Source organism: Ascaphus truei, chromosome 16 (genome assembly GCF_040206685.1).
Source record: "Ascaphus truei isolate aAscTru1 chromosome 16, aAscTru1.hap1, whole genome shotgun sequence".
NCBI lineage: Eukaryota > Metazoa > Chordata > Amphibia > Anura > Ascaphidae > Ascaphus > Ascaphus truei.
The window spans coordinates 875657-897486 of NC_134498.1; the positions used below are offsets into that span (position 1 = coordinate 875657).

Genomic DNA, 21830 nt, shown 5'->3' on the forward strand with positions numbered 1-21830 from the left:
GGGGGAGACCAGAGAGAGGGGGGCAGGGGTGACTGACTGACCGGGGCAGGGGTGCATGACTGACCGGGGCAGGGGTGACTGACTGACCGGGGCAGGGGTGGGTGACTGACTGACCGGGGCAGGGGTGGGTGTCTGACTGACCGGGGCAGGAGTGGGTGACTGACTGACCAGGGCAGGGGTGGGTGACTGACTGACCGGGGCAGGGGTGGGTGACTGACTGACCGGGGCAGGGTGGGTGACTGACTGACCGGGGCAGGGGTGGTTGACTGACTGACCGGGGCAGGGGTGGGTGACTGACTGACCAAGGCAGGGGTGGGTGACTGATTGGGGCAGGGGTGGGTGACTGATTGGGGGAGGGGGTACCTCTGGTGTCACACACATACTCCCATACACACATACACATTCTCCCATATATATACACACACACACACATACACACACACACACACACTCCCATATATACACACACACTCCCATATATACACACAGACACTCCCATATATACACACAGACACTCCCATATATACACACACACACTCCCATATATACACACACACTCCCATATATACACACACACACTCCCATATATACACACACTCCCATATATACACACACTCCCATATATACACACACTCCCACATATATACACACACTCCCACATATATACACACACTCCCACATATATACACACACTCCCACATATATACACACACTCCCACATATATACACACACTCCCACATATATACACACACTCCCACATATATACACACACTCCCACATATATACACGCACACTCCCACATATATACACGCACACTCCCACATATATACACACACACACATATGTACACACACACACACACATATATACACACACACCCATATATACACACACACACCCATATACACACACACATATATACACACACCCATATATATACACACACCCATATACACACCTATATATACACACACACACTCTCCCATATACACACACACACACATTCTCCCATGCCCACACACACTCACTCTCTACACACCTTTTGGAAAGGCCGCAACCAGCACCCCCACGCTCCCCCCCCTACCCACCCATCTCCTGCTCCGCGGGGACCTGAGGGGACATCCCCGCTCCCATCACCCGCCGCGCTCTCTGACGCGGGACCAGGGGGAAGCGGGGGGGGGAAGCGGGGACATGAGGGGGAATCCCCGCTCCCATCACCCGCCGCGCTCTCTGACGCGGGACCGGGGGGAAGCGGGGAGGGGGGGGAAAGCGGGGACATGAGGGGGCATCCCCACTCCCATCACCTGCTGCGCTCTCTAACACGGGACCGGGGGGAAGCGGGGGGGGAAGCGGGGACATGAGGGGGCATCCCCGCTACCATCTCCATAACTGTGTGCAGCAGGAGCGCCGGGGAGGGGAGGGAGGTGGGGGAAGGCACAGATAATACTTACTGTGTCCTCCATCCTCCATGGGAAAAGAATGGCCGCTCGTTGGGGGCGGGCTCATATAGAGCCTGGCCACGCACCCACAAAGCCTGGAAGCGGGCGCCAATCAGCTGTCAGGTAGGGGGAGTTTTTTTTTTCCAGCCAGCGCGAGCAGGGGAAAATTTTAAAAAAGAAACACGTGTGCTGCTTGGGCCAATATTTACTCGCCTGGGGGTTAAATCCACACGCCCCGGGCGTGTAAATGTATAGGATTGTCGAACACTGTAATATATATAAGTAATATATAAGTAATATATATTTATACAAAATCCGCAGCACCAATTCAAATGCAAAAACAATTTAATGTAGAAACACAAGCATCAGGGGTAACAGCAGGGGAAAAGAAGCGACGTTTCGGACCTTCCGGTCCTTTCTCAAGCTCCCTCAGAGAAAGGACCGGAAGGTCAGAAACGTCGCTTCTTTTTCCCTGCTGTTACCCCTGATGCTAGTGTTTCTAAATGAAATTGTTTTTGCATTTGAATTGGTGAGTGCTGCGGATTTTGTACATCAGGATTTTGTGTATTTTTGCTGCTGGATGGTGATCCTGGTTGCACTGCTTGCACCACAACTGACCAGATAAGTTGCTTTCCTTATACTTTCCCCTATTGAGTGCCCTGAACATTCTTGAGTATGTATATATATATAGAAAATAGAGAGACAGTTGGCACTCCAAATACAAAACAATAGTTGCGGTGCATGTCCCATAGGGATAAAATAGAAAACGGTAGTCAACTCAACAAGAGTAAACAAAGGACAGCACTCAGAGGTAGATGAAAAAACCTGTATTCAAAGTAGACAGCAGCACAAACAAGACCAACGTATCGGTCCTCACAGGGACCTTCCTCAGGGCAGTGCTGTAGACTACTGGCCGTGGAAACCTTATATACCCCCTAAAACCCACACCTAAGTGACCATCAGCTACTCTGATTGGTTATGCAAAAATTACCCATGATCAACCCCTCATGATCTGCCGTCGCACCAAAGCTGTCATAGTCTTAGCAGGAAAAGCAGCAGAGAACTGAAAAAGTAAACAGAGCTATATCAGTCCACATGTAGGGAATTTGCATCCCTGGTAGCCATGGTGACTAGTTCCTGGTAGCCGCGACGCCGTCCTGCAAGACAGGGGAATTCATAGCGCTCCCCAATGCGCAAGTGCAGTCTCCTCGGAGTCAGTATAAGCACCACAACACATCTGGTAATGAAAAAGTTATCATAGGATCCTTTATCTTTAGCATAAATTCTGCAGCAAGCAGTCATTGACGCAGCATCTCAGGAACAGTCCAAGAATGGCAAGGCTGATGCTCTTGTGTATGGAGTCATGGGGGAGATCTACAAGGGTATCCTAAAAATAAAAATAAACAGTGGGGAACAACCGTGAATGAACGGTGTAGGGAATAAAAACAAAATTATACAGTGTAGCAGAATACATTGGGGCAATTAAGGCAAACTGACTAGTAAAGGGGTATGCTATATACAATGTATGGCAATAATAGTCAAATACTCATAATGAGTGATCAATGCATAATAAATCTACAGCAACTAGGACAGCAGAAATAGACAGAACGTCAGGAAGCAGAGGAGAAAGGAGGGAAAAGGGATGGAAAGAAGAAGGAGAAGAGGGGGGGAGGGGAGAAGAGGGGGGAGGGGAGAAAAAGGAAGGAAGGGAAGGAGGTACAGACATGCATAATGTTTAGGACTCTAGGGATAATGTGAACCATATCTTAGATATTGAAAAAGGGAATAAATCAAAGAAAACAACCCAGTTTGAAGTCCTCATTCAAGCCCCTTGGGGCCATGGTGTCTAACTCAAAGATAAGCCTTGATTCCAACTGAAGCAGCAGTCTCCCCCTATCTCCACCCCGTGCTGATACATGGGCTTGTAGTATGGGCAATGCAGCACATCGTGGCGAGACCATGCTTGAATTTTTTTAAATGTCTCGCAACTGGTTGGAGCTTATGGTCATCAATGTTGCTGGATTATATCATACTGGACACCTAACAACCCCCAAAATAACCACAACATATATATAAGCATATGAGTGTCACAGAGGAGTGCTACTGAGCATGGCAATATATATTTAAAACCAGAGACAGAACATAAAACACAGACAGAGCTCAGTGCACATCCAGTGAAACTCATACATGGTACAGTGCCTAAATATATATGTATAAATATCTATTAAATAAAATGGTCTTTTAGTTTAACATTTTGGCCAAATTGTTGTAAGCCCCTAAGCCACTGCACGGCAGACCACATTCTCAAGGGTCCTGTAGGAGGACATGTGCAGCGGTACACAATGGAGACTGTTGTAAGGTGAAATTATAACAAGGCTTTATTTTGCCTGTCGCTTTAAACAGCAAAAAAATCAACATAAGCGAAATAGTGAGCCAACCACTTATGTTACTTTTATGTCTAAAGCACTTATTCCCATATTTATATTATCTGTTATTTATTTGATTACCACATGTATTACTACTGTGAAGCGCTATGTACACTAATGGCGCTATATAAATAAAGACATACAATACAATACAACCAAAAACCCCTATCTCTGCTTTGGAGACTATCTATACATGTAGCTCAGCCCTCTCTGACTGAGTTGGTTAGCTAAGCTATTTACCAGCCCCAAATCATGGAGACATTTATCAATACACATACATAGATAATAGTCTTATACGAAAAAGTCTTATCTGTCAGCTGGGCTGCTGTAGGGGAAGCTTCTCTGATCTCCTGGAACCGCACCCTTTGTCTTGTGGTCAGCTTGTCGCTCAAGACACCTGCCCTTCCTTGGTTCAGCCCAGTTGTGGACTAAGGAATCTCTGCTCTGTCTCCAAGTTCAGCTCAGGTGTGCGCAAAGGAGTCTCACTTCCTGTCTCAAAAGACAGGCTTTTCTAAGCCATCTAATCAGGCAGGTGGTGTTAGTTAATTGCCTACCAGCAGTTAACCACCACACTGCCGGATTAGAGGCACATTTGTGAACAGGGATAAGTCCCCTGTTACATACCTCCCCTTTTTGTGGGAAGCTCGGGTTTACCACAGCCAAAGCCCATCCTTCCACTCTCATTCGAGATCTTTGTGACTTGAATGAGAGTGGATGGAGAAAGAGAACCCTCTGTCCCGCTGGGATTGGAGCCCTTTCTCCCGTTTATTTTTGTCTCCTCCCGAAGGTGCTTGAGATCAGCACTCCTCAGTCGCTCGAGGAGGACTTTTTCCAAGTAAAGTCTTTTTACAGAGTGCGTGGTCATGAGATTTCCGTTGCGTCAGGCACTCCTCTTTTTGTAGACAAACTGTATGGCAACAGTTGTAGAGCAGTTAGGACTAGCCCTTAGAGTTTTCCGCTTTTGAAGCGGTCTTTCTGCACCTCCTCCACACAACGGAGTCGCCAGTTCAGCTTCTTTGGGACTGAGTTGCACCTCCACCGCCCTTTACAGAGAACGTCCTATCTTTTCAGCTTCCTCAGCTAAGGATTCTTCTGGCTTTGATTCTGCACTCCTACCTCTGTTTGTTGCCTGTTGGGCAGCTGTAGGTTTGGCTAGTGCTTTCTTAGGTGGCTCAAACTTCGTACTCTTGTTTTGAAGGTGCGTGGAGTCCCCAACTCTCACTGTACCCTTGTCCTCACGGGCATTAGTTACTGTGGGATACTGGTGCTTGGGCAGAGCCAATACCTTTTTCCGTATTAGAGGAATCTGTAAGTGACTGGTCTGCAGAGTCTCAACCTGTTTGAGTACGTCTTGCAAGTCTCTTCTCAGGGAATTTATCTGCGTACTTTGCTTTCTCTGAGCTTGCTTCCACATTTTTATTGCATTGTGAAGCACTATGAACTTCTTTGCTTGGGTCACAGTTACTTGTTTCAGTTTCTGGACCTTCTTGTGCTCCCTTTTGTGCCGCATCACCTGGATTCTAAGCTTGGCCTTTAGCGTTGCTTTTGGTGACGCTCAGGGTAGCCTTCAGTTTCTCATGCTGCTTTGCGGGGACATACTAGGTAATCAGACGTTCCTGCAGCACTTGAATTTCTTTAACAGCCTGCAGATTGTCTTCCTGCAGAGTTCGCTGTTTCTCCTCGGCCTTCTCGAGGTGCGTATGCAGACCTTGCAGTTGATTCTGCAGTCGGTGCTCTGCTTCAAACTTCTCACCTTCCAAAAGTCTATTTATTTCTTTAAGCTCGTGTAGCTTTTCATTTTTTTCCTTGACGTAGTTTGTCAAATTAAAATGTCATCTGCTTCAGTGCCTCCTCATACTTCTGCTTCAGCTAAGTCATCATTTTATCAGATTGGCTTTGCTTTTCATCCATGGCGGAAATAGTAACGTTTGCAGTATTTAGCTCAGTCTTGAGATCGTCCAATTCTGTCCTGGCTAAAGAGTAAATTGTGAGCACATCTTTTTGTAGCCTCACGTTATTTTTCTGTAGCTCTGTGTAACCATCTTTCTTTTGTTTCAATTGTTCATGGAGCATATCACAGTCATGCCTGGCATTTTTCAGGGCATCTTCAGGGCTGGTCAAGGGATCGTCACTCACTGGTTCCGGCTCCACTTCCCTGGGATGGTTGGTTGAGGGTTCCTCACTGTTGGCACCAGACAGACACTTCTTTGGGGTACACGACTTCTGCCTTGGGCCCTCTGGATATTCGGTTAACCGCGGAACGAATTCTCAATTTTCTCTAGGCTGCAGGGCAACTCGGCCCCCCTTTTCCTCCACAGGATCTGCGGACGTGTCTGTTCCTTCCACGGTAAGTGAAGAACCGCTCTTCTTTTTCTTTTTCCGCTTTTTTGTTTTGGATGACTCCGTCCCATCATGAATACTGGAGTCTCCTTCTTTATTTGATACTTTAGCAGCTTCATTATATACGCCAGGATTTTCTTGCAGTTGCTTTAGCTGACAGAAATATTGGGTGATCTGCTGCTCCAGCTCTTTCTTGTCGACCATATTCGTCATCATAGAGAGCGGTCTTTTCGGTTCGTGCCGAGTTCAGGCACCCCCACCATTCTTGGGGGGTTTTGTGGTGTGACTCGGTTCGGGTTCCCCGTAAGAGATGTCTTCCTCTTTATTGGACTGGAAGGGCCACTCTTCCGTGGGGTAGGGTTCATTACAGGAACGCTGCATCTTGTCCTCCATTTTGGGGCTCTCAGGTGTAGTTTTCTTCCTGACCTCAGGAGGCACTATTGCAGCTGTTGCCACTGTATTTGCTAGAACCCCGAATTGTGGTAGTCCATCAGGTGGGCATATTTTGCTTGTAGAGGTCGTAGCTCTCACAGGCATCTCTGTAGACTTTTCTTTCTTGGATAAGTTTTACAATATCAGCAGTACTGTGCACGTATTTTCTCTCATCAGGTATACAGGAAGTGCAGTTGCTAGGTAAAAACTTCTGTTTGCTTTACACCATTTACTTGCTAGGTGAAATCCCTCCGCTTCAGCAACAGAATTTGGTTTTCTGCTCGATAGATCACAGAATGGATCCACACGGGCTCTGGGGCATTCGGGGCACACTTCTGGACTGCTGCTAGTTCACTCAACGCCGGTTTGTACCTCTGCTTCTGCTAGGGCTGTTGGGAAGAGCTAGGACGGCTGCGGGTGCCCTTGGCCTGTAGTGACAATCCAGGGACCATCATCCAGGGAATAGCCCACAAGCTTCTCCCCACCATCCAAGATAGGAGAAACTGGATCTTCTCCCAAGAGGGTTGAGCAGCGAAGTTCGTGATTCTTATTTTTATTATTTTTGAGCACTTTTGATTATTGATATTAATCACTATATATTTATTTATTCATTTATTACACCTTCATTAGAAGCGCCAGAACATTTTTTGTTTTACAGGTGTTAGTTAATTGCCTACCAGCAGTTAACCACCACACTGCCGGATTAGAGGCACATTTGTGAACAGGGATAAGTCCCCTGTTACAGGTCCCTAACACTAATATAAATTCTTAATAACCTGTGCAATACCAGGAAGAATGATTTATAATAAATCTGTCAATATTAGTTGCAAAGTTCTAAGTCTGATTGAAGCTTTTATTAACCTGTACATTACCAGGAAAAGCACTCTGTATTAGATTTGTCACAATCATACTGCAAGCAAGCAAGTTCCCCTGAGAGTGGGAGATGCTATGGAGTGAGCTATAAACCATTTAAATGTGGGAGGGGGTACGCTTCAATTAGGTAGGAGGTTGCCACCCTCCAATCAGCTAAGACTAGCTGAACAAGAATTGCAAAACATACTGGACACCTAACAAGCTCCTATTGAACCCCCAAAATAACCACAACATATATATAAGCATATAAGTTTCACAGAGGAGTGCTACTGAGCATGGCACTATATATTTAAAACCAGAGACAGAACATAAAACACAGACAGTGCTCAGTGCACATCCAGTGAAACTCCTACATGGTACAGTGCCTAAATATATATGTATAAATATCTATTAAATAAAATGGTCTTTTAGTTTAACATTTTGGCCAAATTGTTGTAAGCCCCTGAGCCACTGCACGGCAGACCACATTCTCAAGGGTCCCTAACACTAATGTAAATTCTTAATAACCTGTGCAATACCAGGAAGAATGATTTATAATAAATCTGTCAATATTAGTTGCAAAGTTCTAAGTCTGATTGAAGCTTTTATTAACCTGTACATTACCAGGAAAAGCACTCTGTATTAGATTTGTCACAATCATACTGCAAGCAAGCAAGTTCCCCTGCGAGTGGGAGAGTGGGAGATGCTATATATACACATACAAAAGGTGGCACTGTGTGCTCATTTGCATGTCATTTCCTAGAATCCTTTGCTGCAGTGGAAGTGCTGGGTGATAATGGTGAAAGGTGGGGTTGCAGACCTGTCTAAGATGTGCAAATGAGTATATAGTGATATTTCCAATTGATATATATATATATATATATATATATATATATATATATATGTTGAGAGAGAGAGAGAGAGAGAGATACGCACACACACACACACACACACACACACACACACACACACACTAATGTGTATGTAACAAGTATGTAACATCCAATGTGTATTACTAAGATTTTTAGTGCTGTGGGATACTTCTTTCTAACTACAGAGCAGGCAATGCCATTTTAACTCAATGAACAAGATCTTTACATATACTTATTTTAGAACAGAATTCTTACTAAACTTGCTATAAAATATGCTAAAATATATATACAAAAGTGTATAGGCAAAACAGGTCCACAGCGCACAGAAATGTGTATATTTAATATAGGTGCATGAAATCGGTCCAAAAGGACCTAAATACTGGTATAAATGTGAAAAGGTACAATCAATAACCCAAAATGTGGGAAATACATGAAACACAGTGCAATAAATTGAGTGTAACATTGAGTGTGTAATACACCGACCAAAATTGTAGTACAAAGTTCCCTGTGGGAATCAAAGGGTCTGCTGCTTCTGCTGCTGCTGCTGATTCAAAGGGGATGGGAATGTCAGGACATCACCATCTATCGAGGCAAAGAGAAAAGAAAGCGCAGGACCCTCATAGCGTATGGTAGTATTTAGAAAAATAGTTTATTGTTAAAAAATGGTGAGATATGCACGTACATATTGATTTAAAAAATGAGCATGTAGATATAATAACTGCTATCCAGATGAGATCCAGTGAAATTATCAAAATTGGCAAAGAGTAACTAAAAGCATATGCTATCTTTACTCTGACATACAATCCAATCCATAGGATTTTAGGATCTTTGCCAATTTTGAGCATTTCCCTGGATTTTCCTGGACTTTTTGGGAGCAAGTGCTTGCTATACCATATTACTACTTTACAGCCTACACAATCTGGGATGCTGAAATCCCTGTTGCGGGATATCCACTATAATACTGTTGTGGTGTTCCCCCTGCTGTACGCTGAATCTCCAGAGGCTGGGCTGCAACAGCTGAGGCTTTTGACGTGAGTAGTAACTCTGTCACAGAGCCAATCAGCTGAGAGGGACTCCCCTCCCCCGAGCAGACGGCCACCCTGCCACAGCGGCTAGCAGCTGGATGGGAGAAGAAGCCGGCAGCTAAGAGGATCCTACAGCAGGTGGTTTGGTAGCGGATGAGCCGGTCCTTGAGCGGCCCTTGTGGATTTCGGAGGAACTGGTGTGCAGAGGATCAGACCTGTACCTCTCAGAGTGCGACCCTTAGAGGACACCCACCACCCCCCTGGACATCGGGCAACAGATGAGAGCATCTTCGCATCATCTGGATAGCGGTTATTATACCTACATGCTCATTTTTATTATCTATATGTACGTGCATATCTCACTATTTTTTATCAATACACAATTTTCCTAAATAATACGCTATGAGGGTTCTGCGCTTTCTTTTCTCTTTGCATATATATATATACATACATACACACACACACACACACTCTATATATAATCTGTACTCCTTTCCAGTAAAAATTGTGTAACCAAGTTTCTTACTTTTTACATAAGTATTAAGTCGGAAATGTTAGCACAATCGGAGAAGATTTGCTGAAAAGACGAGCAGAGAAAAATAAAGGCAGAAATGCAGGATCTGTGATCCTACCTAACTTTTGCTATTACCACTTTTCAACCAACCACACACTGACACCAGTGGAACAAATTAGGTATAAACAACAAACTGGTTTGATACATTAATGCTAAAACATGCATGGTCAAAATGTATTTAATCAAAAACACTGCCTGGATTATATATAGTATATTAGGTGATATACTTTATGGGGTAGATTGTTCTCTCATTTCTATGGCAGAAAGAGAAATGTACTATGAGCCTACTGCAATGACATGGTCCTGTAACACTTACAGTATTCCATTCTCAACCAATTTCACTGCTGAATATAGAATTGTGTTTGCTCCTTAATTTACTGTGCTTGTAAATGCATTGCTCTACCAGCATGGAATGTCCAGTACAGTAAATTTGAGAAAAGTACTGTCTAAACTAAATATTATGTCAAATTATAGTTCACATTGTAAAATGTTTGAGATGCAAGTTATTTGGCTCCAAGTCAAGTGCCTGAGGTCCTTTGATTGCCTTATTGAGAGAGATGTTTGGCTGTACAGTATGTCAGAAATAGTTTTAATTTATCATGGGTTGAATTTCCACATTCTCAACATACCCAGGGTTGGTGTGGTCATCTGTTGGGAGGTTTTTGTTACCACTCGTGAAAACTGGTTGTTCTAGTTTACCCCACCCAGTTTGACATGTCCGATAAAGAAGACATGCCAGGCATGGTGGAGATGGTTTACGTGTAAAGGCAAACAAATGTGAAAGAAAAGTGCAAGAGTATCTGAGATCTGATTCTTTGTGATTTCTTATCTCCCTTTTACTGCTTTCTAGAGTGATTTGGGCTTTCTTGTTTTCTGCTCTTGTAAGTCTTTAGAGATTTGAAATAATGTTTATCATATAGACTCAGCTCAACCTGTTATGAAATTAGGACACTTTCACATTCCATCAGTATCCTAAATGGAGTGGTTGATGTTGAAAAAAAAATTGAATGTACATGAGTCCAAATGTTACAGCACAGTTCACATTGCCTGGATGTACCTTTATCTGAAAAGATTATCTTTCCAAAAGAAAATTAAATGAAAACCAGAGACCATAACACTGTTTTTTTTTTTTTTAATTGGGTGATACAAATATGTAAAGAATTGCTTTTTTTTTTGCAGTTCACAGTATTATTCATAATATAAGAATTATATTCTCACAACCCCTAATTCTGCAGTAAATATAATTGAGAAAGTATGAAAGGGTTTAACAAAATATGTATTTAAACATACAGTAGAGGGACTGAAATAGAAAGTAACAGCCCTAGTTTAGCATCCTATGCCATTGACATTTTGCAGCCTGCTGAACTTGTCTCATTCAAGGGTTTTCCAAAATGTTCCACTTTGCATGACCTCCATCACCTAAACCAGAACCTATCTCTGTTGTATGTATGTTTGTAAAACCTGGTTTTACGCAGAGTGGGAGCCTTACCTGATATATATATATTAAAAGAGAGATTGACCAAAGAAAGGGAAGAAAAGAAACAGGGACAACTTAAGGCAGCAATGACAAAGGTTTAGGCCATTTAATTTAGTTTGATCTTTTTGTTCAAATTTGGTGACCTGTCCCGAAACAATTGAAGCTATTGCTTCTGAAATAAGAGGTTTAATATTCCTCTGAGATGTTATTATATAGGTGTGGTAATGCATTATTGCAGTTTCTGTTTGTTTTGTGAAACTATTGTTTTAAAAGGCAAATATTACCTGCAATGTATTTGATATTTTGTAAAAGCACATTTTTTCAGTGCAGTATGATCACTACCTGGACTATGTTTGGAGATAGATTACCAATGTGTGCCTAATTAGTGCAGTTCCTGATCAGAAATGCAGGACCATGGTGCTTTTCCAAATCACACCTCCATGTGCCAGAAGACACTGTATGATATTTTCACTTGAATTGGCATAAGGTGTATTGCAGCCCTAGAAGGTGTCTAATGGAATTGCACCATTTAGTAAATATGACTCTGCAGTCACTCCCTCACAACTTTACAGAAGCTACAAAAATGTGCAAGTGAATTGCCAACAGCCAGGGTAATAATTAGTCATGATTTAGGTTATCAAGTACTGTAATACAGTATAACATTTGGAAAATGTGCTGCCCAGAATGCTTTTCTTCTTTGGTAATCAATTTTAACTAACACATTACTGTAGAAGTGATGACAAAAAGTCCTTCTGAGGCAACATATGTATAAATGTGATTAATACATACAATAGAACTCAATCGCTCACAAATCACAGGTATTGCTTCATCAAACACGTGACAATATACAAAAATTCTGTAAGTAAAAGTAATGATAAACAGGATGTTTGAGTGAGCAAATCTCTGCGGTTCACTATTTACAATGAATAGGAGGTATTAAAGGAAATGCAATATTCAGACTTCTGACTTTTTTGATAGGTCCAGCTCACATTCCACTGTTACTAGTACTGCCATTCGCTCCACAGAGCCTAAGTACACAGAGTACCTGGAAGAGAAAGAATCCAGATCAACAAGGTACTGTATGTAGAGCAGAAGTGACCTAAATCAGATAACGTATCCTCTATTTTGGATCAGTTTTAGTAGTCATGTTGCCCTCTGAGAAGTGTAGATCTGATATCTTTCATGAACCGGGTATTGTAGAAGAGAAAGATCCCATATGATGCACTGACCAACACTAGTAATAAAATAACAACATGTTATTAATTATATAGAAAACAGAAACTAGATTAAAACCTAAATAATAGTGCTTGCTGTGCTAAGCTACAATGTGCATCTAGACTACTATATCTAGAGAAATCATTCATATAAATCCACTATATTGATCTCATACAGCAGACTTAACTGAGAACATCTGCTAACTGTATGTGAATAATCGCACAGGCCACACTCCTTCAAAAGAGATCTCAATTTGTGTATGACATGCAGTATGAACTATTTATCACCACGTGTAAAATACACGCTAATAATGTTGATTACTTGCAAGGTAGGAGAAAGGAAGAGGCACACATTGTAGTGGAATCAAATGATTTCCAAATGTATTAATGCAACAGAGCTAACAAATAACCATTGTTAGCTCTGATGCATTAATACATTTGGAAATCATTTGATTCCACTACAATTTGTGTGCCTCTTCCTTTCTCCTACCTTGCTATTACTTTGGATCCAGCTTTGGGACGCCAGGATCAACGGAAGGTGAGCACCAAATACAAACACCTTCAGAAATTATTTCCTTAAACAGTGGTGTGCCACTTATAATCTCTTTTGTATTAATGTTGATTACTTAGTACATATATATGACCACTCATAACCAGTGTTCGACAAACCTATACATTTGCTCGCCCCGGGCGAGTGGATTTAACCCCCGGGCGAGTAAATATTGGCCCAAGCAGCACACGTTTGGTACTAAGTGGCGAGTAGATTTTTTTGTGTGGCGAGTAGATTTTTTGGTGATTTGTCAACCACTGCTCATAACATGTGCTGCACTAAATGGTGGTATATGTTGGCATAGTTGGAATACTGCACTCTGATGTTTAACCTCTTAGCATTCTTTATATCTGCAGTGAAATATGATATCTCAAGCTAGTGGGTTCCTGATTCGGCCCACATCTTAGTTAACAGTCTGAAGGTATGAAGATATAGACATATACATCGATACTAGAATGCAATGACTTACAGTTATAATCACTGAGATCCCACACCAATTAGGTGTTATATGGTAGTGCTGAGGGTGTTCTTAAAAAGGAGAGCGCTATTATGTAAACACTTGAAGCCTGCTGCGGACACTGTAGTCCTGCTGAGGCTAGTGGGTTCCTTCAAACGGCCCACATCTCATTTAACTAACTGCAGAGACATTGTAGCTGTACATGTAGCACAGCTAAAAAATAGATCAGGACCCGTGTCTTCGCGCTATTGACGCTTTGCTGAGGTCACCCGACATGCGTTTCATTCTTCACGGGAACTTCTTCAGGGGGTAGGCAGGTGACTGCTGCTGTGCTCTATTTAACCGCGTGGTTGCCATAGCGATCACTACAACAGGTAAGTCAGGTGATCGAAAATCGTGTGAAAACGGCTAGCCAATCAGGGAACATGTAGACGCTGTGATTGAAATTGGAGCAGTGTGCACCTTATTAAAATGTCATAAGACAAGGTTAAAAATGAAAATAGATAAGTAAATGACTACTGGAGTTAGACATAATGAACTTAATGAATATTTGTGCCCTGTGAAAAGCACAAGTATCAATGTTGCATATCCCTGTTACAAATAAGAACTATTATCTGCAACAATAACTTTGCTATGTGTATAATACACTGTATATCATACATGCAACATTAGTAGCAAGAACAGTCTACGTCCCTCTGGGCTGTGTACATTATTAGAGAACCATAAACTCTTAAATGTATTTGGAGTTAGACCTATTCTTCTAACTATTGAATAATAAACTTGTGTACTGATTAATTACAGATCCAATATGCAGAATGAAAAGTTAAAGGCATGCAATGAGATCCCTAGAAGTATATCTCATATCTACATAGCAATAGAGTATACTTATGCTGTGTGAGACCGTCCTTATTATATAACGTACCTACATACCTACAGGTGGGTTTTCAAAGAAAGGCAGAGTAAACAAACCCTTCATTTAACCCTTTAGGTGAAAGGGTTCCCAGAGTATACAGATGCAGCGGCCGTTATTGAAACAAATCACGCGGTGTATACCTCGGAATACCCATGTGATGGCGCGAGATTTCTTCCAACCGTACCGCCTTTAGATGCGAGTGCATAAAATGGCATTTTAGTGTTCTGACTTTTAAACACCTGAAATTGACACAGTAGCACAGTAGCACAGTACTGTACACATTACAAGTCATTAATTTCACTGCATTTCATTGCACACAATCCATGAAATTCAAATAAAGTAACCATAATAAACACGTGTGCCTGGGGCGATTGGCGGTGTTAATGCCGCGTGGAGTACAGCAGCGCACACGAAAACGGCACCGTGATCTGTTCGAATAACGGCCGCTGCATCTGTAGATCCATTTTGCTACTTTTTTCAATAGTGCCACATCTGGGTCCTCTTTACGTGCCAATATCTACCTGGATTGGTGGGAGCAAGTAAAAGTATTTACACAAACCATGCTGGAACACACTGTCATGGGAGAGGGGATTTGGCCCGGGATTAAAGGGGTTACACCCCATTTGGCCACCCGCTACTCTCACCTGGGAAGCAATGGGTTAACTGGACTGGGGTCCGGTAATGTGTTTTTACCTTGCTTCAGCCTTCTAATGTATATTCCCCTGTAAAAATGTATTGTCTCTGTTCCAGTGTTTGCACCAACACATACACTGGGATTGATGCGGGAGGGAAAGGGTTAAGGTTAACTTAGTGGTTATAGCTCTTTGTTTAATGTTTCCGCCTTTCCAGGCACCATTTTGCTGAGTCCCATAGGTCGCCATTGGGACTCCATGCTTTCCAATGGCAGAAGTAGCGGTTTTGGACCTGTTTCCAGCAACGACCAGCAGGTGGCGTCTCTTAGGAGGAACGGCGGTTTCCCATTGTCAGTCAATGGGGCCATTGACTTCAATGGGGATTACTCAACGTCGGCCTCCAGGAACAGGTTGGCAGCCATCCAAACCGCAAAACCGCAGAAGCGGATACAATGTCATTGAAAAGAGCTTTTATCACTTGGGTCAAGTTCAATGACAATTGGCGTGGGAATCTTAGGTTCTAGGGCACCTGGGAATAAAATTCTTGTTGCCCCTAGCCCCTAGGAACCCCCACACACGACCCCCACCGGGTCCAGGAATGAGGGACCCCTGTAAAGGGTCGAGCGGAGAAGGAGGGTTGCGCCATTGACTTTAATGGCGGAACAGAGGTCCCATTGAATCCAATGGCGACGTGCGCCCATGCATTGTCTATGGCGACGCCGGCCATTGATTCCAATGGGGAAAAGCCGCGTGGCGTGAAAACGGCTATGTCCGAATTGGTGAAAAATGTAAGTCCATATCTCCGGTTCTGGAAGGACCAGAGGGCTGGGATTTGGGTGGCATGTAGCAAAGGTTCCGGCATGAATGCATGACCATTCCCAGCCCTCTCCGAACAACCAGACGGAGTGTGGGCAAATGTAAAGATTTTTGGTTTTTCCATAGACTTAAGCCCTCTGATCAAAGGTTAACCGCCCTGATTGTTTACACTAGGGCCAAGAACAAAGGGGCTGAGTGGTTTGTAAGTGTCATAGTTCACACTTGCAGGGGAGGAAGAATCTGCTTCAAACTACTCCACTAGCCAGCTAGGCGCCTTAAGGTTAAGGTATAAGGCTGGAAATTGTATTTAAACAGGGCTCAGTCTATGCCCATTGTCTTGTGTCATCCTGAGATTGCTGCATGACCTGCTAATCAAGATTTTCTGATTATTTCATCATTCCAATTCTAAGTAAGTGCATATTTTGTCTGTTATTTGTATATTTCGTGTGTTCACCCTTTTCAAGGAATAAATTATATTTTATCATATCTCAGCCGTGTTCAGTTCAACCCAGGTATTTTGGTGTATATTATATCTTGTCATAAGTTAACGTGACACACACCCAGCACATCGACTTATGGTCACGCTATGCTGACGACGTGCCGATAGTGTGGATTTGTACTAAATAACAATTTCTCTGGTTTGTTAACACCCTTAATCGTAATGATAACAACTTACGGCTGACGTATGAAATCAGTCAGGAAAAAGTAACATTCCTAGATCTTGATTTTTTCAAAGACAAAGAGGGACATCTCCAGACAACTGTACACACAAAAGCTATGAATAACTTACTGTTAGCAACAAGCCATCATCCACTACCACTCATCCAGGGTATCCCGATTGGCCAGTACCTAGGGGTGAGGATAAATTGTTAAAAAAATAATGATTTTGAAATACAATCTAAAATTATGAGGGACAAGTTCTTTGGGTACAGTCAGTCTTGTATTAACAAAGCTTACAAGAAAGCAAAAACAACTGACGGTACACTACTGTATCAAAGAAAACCTGAACAAGGCCCAAATCAAATCACAATTATTATTACCTACAATAGACAATGGAGGGAAATTAAAAACATACTAGGCCAACATTGGCATATCCTCCTTGAGGATGATGACCTCACCAAAGTCCTCAGTAAGAACCCCTCCATCACATATAGACGCTGGAAAAATCTGGCAGACCACTTAGTGCATAGCCATTATCAAAGCCGCCAAGCAACAACTTGGCTTAATAACAAAAAGACAACAGAAATATAGAGGTGTGGCGCCTGTAAGTTTGTCAACCCCTCTAAAAAGTTTACCAACACAGACAACACCAAGCAATATATGATGAGGAACTTCATCAATTGCAAGACAGAGGGTGTAATCTATTTGGTAACCTGTAGATGTGGTTTGAAATACGTTGGTAAAATGTCTAGAGAAAAACGTAGACGTATTTTACAGCACGTCAGCACTATCAAGACTCTCAAAGACATTACTGTTGCTAGACACATTAATCAGGTACTCAGGGGCAATGTCACATACTTGTCTTTTCAGGGCATTGACTTTGTGACTTTAGGAGAACGTAAAGGGGACCTAGATGTGGCACTATTGAAAAAAGAAGCAAAATGGATCTATACTTTGGGAACCCTTTTACCTAAAGGGTTAAATAAAGAGTTTGTTTACTCTGCCTTTCTTTGAAACCCACGTTTAGATGCATTATATAGTATGGATGGTCTCACACAGCATAAGTATACTCTATTGCTATGGAGATATGAGATATACTTCTAGGGATCTCATTGCATCCCATAATCTTTTCATTCTGCATATTGGATCTGTAATTATATATACCATGGGAAAGGAGGGGGGGAGGTAAGTGAACCCCTGCTCAGCTAGAATGAGAGTACTTAGTAATGTGGATAAGGTGCTAGACTGAGAACTGTATAATCAATAAACCAGAAGAGAAAAGAACTCAGTTAAATATAGCACTCAATTCTCGCTAGTTGTAAATGTCAATATTAAAATAATCTTTATTCAAATTAACTATTTAAAATAAATGGTGCATAGGATGGGATAAAATATAAAACATGACTAAGTATGTCAAATATCTGGAACTATGCCAGTGGTAGCGGGTCGCTACTAGTAAATAGACCCCTATTGTCGGTCTATAGGAGTGGCAGTGTCTAGTTGCTCAATTTGATATGTATGAATAATTGTACTCCCCCCTGGCCAGGGAGGGGAGTAAGGTGGTGTAATGGCCGCAGGCAGTATATTTTGTCTAGTGCTTTATAATATAGCTTAGAACAGCAGTAAATGCTGTGGTGATAGGTAGTTGTATTAACCTCTGGATCAAAGTTACATAGCTTTGCTAAACAAATGGGGAGCAGGTCACCTACAGCTATGCTGCTGATCCTCCCAGTGAAAGTATATGGCTGAAGCTTGCTGTATAAGCAGCAATGGTCAAGCCTTAGCATATAGAACTATGAACCTCCGTTGTCACAGCTAGAGTGAATAGTATACTCTGGTAGCAGCGTACTAAAAAAGCATATATACACTTACTGATATGCAAATAGTGATATATATCGAGTGCCCATCACCCCCGATGTACTAGCTATATATCCCTGTTGGACAGAGTTGCACACAGAAGTGAATCCTGCATCTGCGCTGCTTATCTCCTCAGTCAGTGTTAGAGGTTCGTGCTGTAATGGCAATGAGACTATATCGATGGCGTTCAAAGCCATTCACCTCAAAATTGCAGCCTTAGAGTATATGTACAACCACCGCTTGTCAAATAAAGGAAAGCTGACACTGCCACAATTAAAAAAGGCCTAACACTACCTATCACCACAGCATTTACTGCTGTTCTAGGCTATATTATATAGCACTAGACAAAATATACTGCCTGCGGCCATTACACCACCTTACTCCCCTCCCTGGCCAGGGGGGAGTACAATTATTCATACATATCAAATTGAGCAACTAGACACTGCCACTCCCATAGACCGACAATAGGGGTCTATTTACTAGTAGCGACCCACTACCACTGGCATAGTTCCAGATATTTGACATACTTAGTCATGTTTTATATTTTATCCCATCCTATGCACCATTTATTTTAAATAGTTAATTTGAATAAAGATTATTTTAATATTGACATTTACAACTAGCGATAATTGAGTGCTATATTTAACTGAGTTCTTTTCTCTTCTGGTTTATGGATCTGTTATTAATCAGTACACACGTTTATTATTCAATAGTTAGAAGAATAGGTCTAACTCCGAATAAATTTCAGAGTTTATGGTTCTCTAATGATGTGCACAGCCCAGAGGAACGTAGACTGCTCTTTCTACTAATGCTGCATGTATGATATACACACAGCGAGTTACGGTTGCAGATAATAGTTCTTATTTGTAACAGGGATATGCAACATTGATACTTGTGCTTTTCACAGGGCACACTTAGATCATTAAGTTCATTATGTCTAACTCCAGTAGTCATTTACTTATCTATTTTCATTTTTAACCTTGACTTATGACATTTTAATAAGGTGCACACTGCTCCAATTTCAGTCACAGTGTTTACATGTTCCCTGATTGTCTAGCCGTTTTCACACGATTTTCGATCACCTGATTTACCTGTTGTAGTGATCGCTATAGCAACCACGCGGTTAAATAGATCCCAGCAACAGTGACCCGCCTAGCCCCAAAGAAGTTCCCGTGAAGAATGAAACGCATGTCGGGTGACCTCAGCAAAGCGTCAATAGCGCGAAGACACGGGTCCTGATCTATTTTTTAGCTGTGCTACATGTACAGCTACAATGTCTCTGCAGTTAGTTAAATGAGATGTGGGCCGTTTGAAGGAACCCACTAGCCTCAGCAGGACTACAGTGTCCGCAGCAGGCTTCAAGTGTTTACATAACAGTGCTCTCCTTTTTAAGAACACCCTCAGCACTACCATATAACACCTTATTGGTGTGGGATGTCAGTGATTATAACTGTAAGTCATTGCATTCTGGTATCGACGTATATCTCTATATCTTCATACCTTCAGAAAGCTAACTAAGGCACGTTCTATAGGGCCGGGCACGCACGCGGAATTTTAGTTGGCTGACTTGAGTCAGCCCTTCTACACAAGGGCCGCGCGCGCGCACGGCAGGGAGAGGGGAGCCGACAGACAGCGGCAAAGACGGAAAAAGCATATTTTCGCACCGCTAATGGCGCTGAATGTATGTATATGTGTGTGTATATGTATGCATGTGTATATATATTTTTATGTGTGTATGTATTTGTGTGTCTGCATAAATGTAATAAATATTTTATTTTTATCAATGTTTTTTTTTTTAATAAATTACACACACACACAAACACTGTACCTTCACAGCTTCTATAGTATACATACAAAAAGCATGCGGCACCTGCACGCGCGTTCGCATAGGCACGTGCACGTGCGTTCGCATAGGCGCGCACGGCCGCATGCTGTATAGAATGGCCCTAAGATGTGGGCCGAATCAGGAACCCACTAGCTTGAGATAGGTATGATATATTATAAGAGCTTAAACATTAGAGTGCAGTATTCCAACTATGCCAACATATACCACCATTTAGTGCAGCACATGGTATGAGGGGTCATATATATATATATATATATATATATATATATATATATATATATATAGTTAGTCATCAACATTATTAGCATGTATTTTACACGTGGTGATAAATAGTTCATACTGTATACAGTATCATACACAAATTGAGATCTCTTTTGAAGGAGTGTTGCCTGTCCGTTTATTCGCATATAGTGAGCAGATGCTGTCAGTTAAATCTGCTATATGAGATCAATATAGTGATTTTATATGAATGATTTCTCTAGATATAGTAGTATAGATGTACTTGGTAGCTTAGCACGGCAAGCACTATTATTTAGGTTTTAATCTAGTTTCTGTTTTCTCTACAATTAATAAAATATTTTCTCTCCTACAATACCCATATCCTTTATCCCAGATAGCACCACTCCAGAAAGCATAACTTGTTAGCTGAGCAGGACCACTTTCCCCTTTTCCCCTCCCTATTTCATTACAATCTTTCATGAACCAACAGTTGGAACTGAATGATCAGAATCTTGCAGGTTTCTACATCGTGTGTCCAGGGCTGTTCTACAAAGATCCCATAGCAAGTACCGAAGCTTGTTCATGGATGCAATAGTGTTTACAGAGCTATCAAAAGTTCACATACTGTATGTCATCTTCAATTTTACAGTACACAAGAAGAAGAAACCTACAGTATGTCATTTTGAAAGCTCTGCAGAGGGTTTTAAATCTACAGTGTGACGGCATCCTGCTGGTTCATTCAAACGTATCACATGCTCTGACAAATCTGCAGTGATTATCTATAGGGGTAGCACAATGCATATTATGAAAATGTCACATGAATATCTCATTGTTCTTTCCGAAAAGAAACATCTGGTAATTCACACTTATAAGTGTATTCTATAGTAATCTCTATTATTCACGTAGTGGTATAGAGATTCCTGTTTGTGTGTTACTTTTTTTCGACAGAAGTGAAAGTGATTTTTCAATATACTGTATTGTAGACTGCAGATTTGAAAAAGTAAATATATTTGTATATTTACTAACTGCGTGACTGTTCTGATTTCAAAGACCATTTTAAACCATTTTTTTAAATAAAAGTGCTTGTAGATAGAATGTAATATACTCCATGAAAATATGTAGAACAGGTTAACCCCTTCCAAACTCTTCCTAACAGCACACCCCAAATAACAAGATGCTTTATATGGGAACAAATGAGTGATTTTTTTTCTCTCACAAATTGACACTT

General features: G+C 41.8%; 1 protein-coding gene across 13 annotated transcripts in view; it reads left to right on the top strand.

Moving 5' to 3' along the window:
* ZNF185 (zinc finger protein 185 with LIM domain) overlaps positions 1-21830 on the top strand; it is a 396414-nt gene that overhangs the window by 334489 nt on the left and 40095 nt on the right. For 12 of the 13 annotated variants that reach the window (XM_075572684.1, XM_075572683.1, XM_075572687.1 and 9 more), the window contains one exon: positions 12417-12512. The exons of the other annotated variant lie outside the window; for it this stretch is intronic. In XM_075572684.1, the coding sequence (XP_075428799.1) occupies positions 12417-12512 (96 nt within the window). The remainder of the gene's footprint in view (positions 1-12416; positions 12513-21830) is intronic. 13 annotated transcript variants of the gene reach the window in all.